Source organism: Citrus sinensis, chromosome 8, assembly GCF_022201045.2.
Source record: "Citrus sinensis cultivar Valencia sweet orange chromosome 8, DVS_A1.0, whole genome shotgun sequence".
In the NCBI taxonomy this organism is placed as follows: domain Eukaryota; kingdom Viridiplantae; phylum Streptophyta; class Magnoliopsida; order Sapindales; family Rutaceae; genus Citrus; species Citrus sinensis.
Genome location: NC_068563.1, coordinates 8,806,546 through 8,812,668, shown reverse-complemented (window position 1 = coordinate 8,812,668; position 6,123 = coordinate 8,806,546). Strand labels below are relative to the sequence as shown.

The 6,123-nt window shown below is 32.4% G+C and overlaps 1 protein-coding gene across 1 annotated transcript; it reads left to right on the top strand.

Annotated features, from left to right (window-relative positions):
• Window positions 1-1,838: 1,838 nt before the first annotated feature.
• Window positions 1,839-4,069, top strand: LOC102629503 (hypothetical protein). The gene is made up of 5 exons (XM_006487629.4): window positions 1,839-2,003; window positions 2,757-2,804; window positions 2,956-3,033; window positions 3,141-3,319; window positions 3,793-4,069. The coding sequence occupies exons 1-5, from the start codon at window positions 1,982-1,984 to the stop codon at window positions 3,889-3,891; spliced, it is 426 nt and encodes a 141-aa protein (XP_006487692.1). The 5' UTR covers window positions 1,839-1,981; the 3' UTR covers window positions 3,892-4,069.
• Window positions 4,070-6,123: the final 2,054 nt, after the last annotated feature.

Below are 6,123 nucleotides of genomic sequence, written 5' to 3'. Positions count from 1 at the left end.
TTCTAACATTCCATCATCAAAAAAAGTAAAAAGAAATTTAAAGGATTCTCTAAGAGAACTTATTGATCTAGAAGACAAACCACATGACTCTAGAGCGTAATTAACCACTATGGATTCGAGTAAGCTTTCGTATATTCTGTTCTTAATTCTTGATTATACAATATAAATGTTCCTGAATTATAAATGATAGTTTTCACTAAAGGTTTAATTATTATTCTAACAGAGGACTCTCTAATTGTTGGTTATGTTATTGTAGGAGCAAACTTCCTTGAATACTAGGAAATGACGATCATCTCCTTGCCTTAAAGCTTCCACAACTTCAAGGATCGATTATGTACCTGCAAAAGATACTCTGACACTTAATTTAGTGTTTGGTTGATAAGAAAATACAAGAAAATCAAAGAGAGAATGTAATGTTTAGTCTCATCATGAATAGAGAGATAGACATTCTCCAGACTAAAGAGTACATTCTCTTTTTGATTTTCTTGTATTTTTTAATCACCAAAGTAAACTAATAGTTTAATTATCCGTATTACTTTAATGATATGTTTACTCCCCGAATTGAGGAATCGAAGTTCAGAATCTGAATCATTAATAACGTTTACTTTGCAAAGAAGAGATAAGAACGAAATCAAAATCGTGGAGTCCATCCTAATTTAGGAATGTGGACTAAGAGACTAATTTCCAAGGGGGTTGGAAAGCAGTCTCTCACTCCTAGGATTACCACATTTGCCCCAACAAAATTTTAAATTTCCAAACATACCTACACTAAATTAAAAAAAATAAATAGCAAGAAAAAGGCAAACATTTTGAACCCTTAAGAAAGCCTCTATTGAACCCTCACAAACAAGCCTCCATTGTAGCCAAACATTTCTAACCTACACCGAAGTAGCAGCTCCCTAAATCGCGTTAAACATCAGCACAAATTGCATGTTAGTGCACTGAAGTAGCAGCTCCCCAAATCGTAGCAGCAACACTCGCCAGCCGATCTCACATGGAAGCATCAACCATGTTGCCTCCGTTGGCAACAGTTGCAGTCCATGATGATGATGATATTTTCTTTTCTTTTTTTTAATGATGATGATGATTTTTTTATATTTTTATTTTTTAAAAAATGATGATAATTATTATTCTCATTATTATTTGAGAAACTAGTGATGGTGATTTTTGTTATTATTATGTTGCTGATGATGATCTTTTATTCTAATTATTTTCTTGATGATGATGGTTTATGATTTTGATTATTTTGTTGTTGTTTTGATGATGATGATGATTGCTGTTATTGTTGTTGTTGTTATTGTCTTGCAGATATTTCCATATACATAATATTATTATTTTGAAATAAGGCTGTAATATAATTCAGAAAAGAGTTTGTTTCAGAAATAAATATTTTCTATTATAATTAACACCCACTGTTTTCTTTCTAAAAAAAAGTTTTGCATGTCAATAAAAAATTGCTTTTTTAAGAAATTGTAAATAGATTGAGTTATATGCAGCCATAGAGGCCCAACAAAAGCCCAATAAAATGTAGTGTCATTTCCAGCCGAATATTCATATTGTTGATTCCTTTCTTCATTTTTTTTCCCTGAAAAGTAAAAAATAAAAAAATAAAACGAAAAAGAAAAAACTCGAAGACCCCCAAATTTTTTTATTATACAATATCCAAAAATCCAGGTAACGGTGATGATATCGTCAACAGGTACTAATCCCGCACGGTCATCCCCACGGTATTCTTACACATCCAACATTGATAGCTCAAAATTCTAATTATCCCAAAAATACATCCAATAAAAACCTGACACCTGTTACGTCCCACATGATTTTAACCACAGCCAATCACCATTTACAACTCCATAAAAGATCCCTCGAGGGTTTTGGTGAACCCCCCCAAATTTTCGCATTGAAAATATCCACAAACCAGAAACAAACCCCTCTCTAGAAATTTCCATATTTTACCGTTCGCCGCCTCTATCATATAATCATGCCTCGCCGTAGCTCCGGAGGTTTGTTTCCCCTGTCGGATTTATCATTAGTTTGTATTGTTTTATTTCCAGGCGTTTAGATTCATTTCTTGCCTTTTTGATTTGGGCAACTTTTTGGTTAGATGAGAAATAGCTGAAGGAAAAAAAAAAAATTGGGTTTGTTTCGAAAATGAATATAGTCGACGAAGTCAAAGTTTTTGTAGCTGATTTGTTTCTAGATGATTGAAAGTTTAGGTTTTTTTTTTGTACAATGTAAAAGGCTCTATATTTCTAGGGTATAGTATGGAAGTTTCGGATCTTAGCTTGTAGGCTTTTGAAATATCTTTTCTTTAGGAAAAAAAAATTGCACTGATTTATATATTATATCTGTAACACTGTAGCGTTTGTTGTATGCATTTAGGCATTTCGCTCTTTTCAAACCTGGCTGTTAATTACTTCTTTCTATTTGCTTTTGCAAATTAATTGGGCATTTGGTGCTGTGTTCTTGTTAGACACCAGAAGATTGTTATGACTGCTTTGGTATGATGAAAGATTTGTTATGTGTAATATGATTTTGTATTCTTATATGCCTAAAAGAGAAGCACGGAGTACATAAATGACTGCGGCCTATGTTTGAAGCTGGATTTTGTCTTCACTTTTATTAGCTGAATTGGGCTTCTCTGTTTTGTGCTATTTTTTTTCTTGAGTCGTTATTTATCTTTATAAACTGTCTAATACAGCCACTTTATTGTTGTTGAAGCAATGACTCTACTAATGTGAACACTTCTTTTGCAGGAAGATCTGCCCCTCGTCCTGCTGCACGCAGCCCACCCCCAAAGCCAGGTATAGACTTTTACGTTAGGATTGTTGCGAAGGAGCTTGCAACATTTATTTTGGGTTTTAAATATCTCTGTGCTTGTATATTTTCTGTTGGTTTAATGGGTTTGTTTTTTCTTTTTTCTTTTTTGGTTCTGATGCTGCTTTGTTAATGCAGTTCATCATGCTCCTCCTCCAGCTCCTGCTCAGAGTGGTGGTAGTATGCTTGGAGGCATCGGCTCTACCATAGCTCAGGGTATGTGAAGATCGCAAGTCTATTAAAATATGCATAAGCTTGCTACATGATAACGTCTGCTTTTAGTCATGGAACAAGTCTTAACTTCCGTTGTCTTCGCGTTACAGGTATGGCATTTGGTACTGGAAGTGCTGTGGCACACAGAGCAGTCGATGCTGTCGTGGGTCCTCGTACTATTCAGCATGAAACTGTGGTCTCTGAGGCTGCAGCTTCTGCCCCAGCTTCTGGCACAAACAGTTTTGCCAGTGCTGATGCCTGCGGCATCCACTCCAAGGCATTCCAAGATGTACGTGATTTTTTTTTCCTTCTGATTAATTTTTTGCAAATAATCTATTATATTACTCTTTTTTTTGTGTGGTTCTTCCCCTTAGAGGAAATTACCTTTTGATGGTGTGTAAAAGAGTTAACTCTTGCGTCGTTTTATGAAAACCTTGTGTGTTTATGTGCTGTGTCTTTGTATTTGATCCAATGCTTCCAGATGTTTGCTAGATGCTTAGATGCTGGTCTTTAGGTTAAAGTAGCTACAGACTTGTAGTTGGATTTTGTTTTCAAGGAGTTGCGGCTTAAGAGCTTAGTTTCAATGTTTCAACTCCCTGTTCTTTGTTTTCTTCACATATTTACAACCTAAACTTTCATATTTCATACTGGATGTTTTATTTGTGATGCTTGTCAAATAAAATAAATTGATTTTTATGTGGAAACTATTGGAATATTAATTTTCCTGTGTACTGACTTTTATTTACTTCAATTTTCTTGTAGTGCATCAACAACTTTGGAAATGACATCAGCAAGTGTCAGTTCTACATGGATATGCTTGCTGAGTGCAGGAAGAACTCAGGATCCGTGATGGGCGCATAAGTGCTTTGCCTTTGGATTGCCATTTAATGGATTTTCAGCTTTGAACTTTGTCCTTTTCTTTTGGTGATGATGATGAAGCTGTAATCCCTTACAAGGATTCACATTAATAATTTTTATGGGAAACCACAGAACCTTGATATTTGGTACTGAATTGAAAATTTCATCTTTTAGACCCTCATTGAAAATGTGATCAAATCTGACGCTGGTGTTTCATAAGGTGGAACTGAATCAATTTTATATATGGTCATGTCGAAGTCATCGTGTTTGGGCCAGAATTTGGTAATCCAATTAATGTGGTATAGTATGCGGAATGAAATTTTTTGTTTTGGTTTAGGTTGGGCGTAATTATTATTTTATTATCAATCATTTATCTTAACTTATTATAAAAAATTTTTATAAAAATTTGATTTTGATCAATTCATTTAACCTAAGTTTACAGTTTGTACCGTCCGTCTATCAAAACGTTAGCACTGTATATGGTGAGGATATTTAATAGAATTGAAATGATCATTCTATTTCATCCTTGAATTGAAAAGCATTTTTTACTTTCCACCATAAATAATAAAATAAGATTAAAGAAAACAAAACAAAAATAAAATATCGAACCCCATCAAACTCTTTGTTTCAAAACAAAATCTGCCGACAATTCTAATACTTCAACACAATTTGTATTAAATCCTTCATCAATCACATAAAATAAAAAACAAAATAAAATACATCTCGCAGTGTTCTTCTTTTTCTCTCTATAAATTCTTAGGGTTGACAAAGTCAACACATAATTTGTATCAAATCCTTTATCAACAACATCTTGCATCGCTAAATCCTTTACCCATCGGCAATAATTGACAAAAATATGCCCGAAGCGACAACAAAGATCAGCGGCAATATTGACTACGACATTGCATTTATGAAATCGAATTTAAGGATTGGACTAATTGGGTGTTTATGAATTGGGGTTTATGGTAATTTTTTGATTGAGTGTTTATGAATTAAGGTTAGTGTAATTTGCTGATTAAGTTTGATTATGTAAATTTGTGAGATAAATTGAGAAAAATAAATTAGATTTTATTTGTGATAGGTATTTTTTTTAATTAATAAAGAAATTAGATTGTTAAGTGTATTTAATTGAATATTGGTTATAAATATAATATTTTATTTAGTATGTTAAACGTCTATATTATCCTTGTCATCAACTATAAAAGCCCGTTAATGTTTTGGTGAATAGTTTATACAAATTACAAACTAAAAGGTAGAAAATTGAATAAATTCAAACTTTTATAACACTTATGACAACAGGGTAAACTTAAGTGGGTGACTGAAAAATTTTCACTGTTTAGGTCGTTAAATGTCTAAATTACCTATATGACATCATCAATTATAAATGATGGTTAACATTTTGGTAGAAGATTGATAATATTATAAACCTAAGGTAAAAAATTGAAAATATTCAAATTTTTAAAGTATTTTTAATAACAGCATTGACTTAAGATCAATGATTGAGAATTTCCCCTCTTATAATTTCATTACATAAGAAGTATACAAGAGATAATTGAAACTAAAGTATAAGGGGATTAACTATGAAGAGAAATAATCTGGATAAATATTGAAATTTTTGTTAGTTAGTGATATTTCCTAATCAAATCCAAGCAAACTCTTTATTTTCCTAATCAACAGCATAATAAACAAAAATGTTGATGGCTTATGGTAAAACTAAATAATAAAATAGTGCAAAAAAGAACTACGTAACATAATAAAAATAAGCTACAGATTAAAGCAGACTTAACCATCGTGTACTGGTATTTTAATAATAAAAACCTTGAAAAAGAGTGTGATGGCATCAAATTAAATTTCAAAATACAATACCTTGTAAAGCCAACAAAATTTTAGGTTTATTTGCGTGCTAAAATCTGAATGTCGGGTGGATATATCTTCATGATGAATTGATAATGACAGTCGGTTGCTCTTGTTCTTAATTTTCTTGTGTCCTTGGCTTCCTCTTATAACTTGTAAAGATGCTTGTGGAGACCAAACAGAATGAAGAAAAATAGTTGTTGCAAGGATAATATCGGTAATAAGTGGGGTTTGTTCAAAATAATATAATTTAAGGATTTTGATGGGCTGTATTTATAATTGAGGTCTATTACACAACAGACAGGCTGGAAATACCCCCCACCATTTTTCATTTGTTTGTATAATAGGTGAAGAGGCTGCCTTATTTATAATATCTATGGA

Bases quoted from the DNA above. Each gene is read 5' to 3' on its own strand.
- LOC102629503 (XM_006487629.4), top strand. From the start codon at position 1,982: ATGCCTCGCCGTAGCTCCGGAG. The intron at 2,004-2,756 runs GTTTGTTTCCCC...CTTCTTTTGCAG, and splicing joins GCCTCGCCGTAGCTCCGGAG to GAAGATCTGCCCCTCGTCCT. The intron at 3,320-3,792 runs GTACGTGATTTT...ATTTTCTTGTAG, and splicing joins ACTCCAAGGCATTCCAAGAT to TGCATCAACAACTTTGGAAA.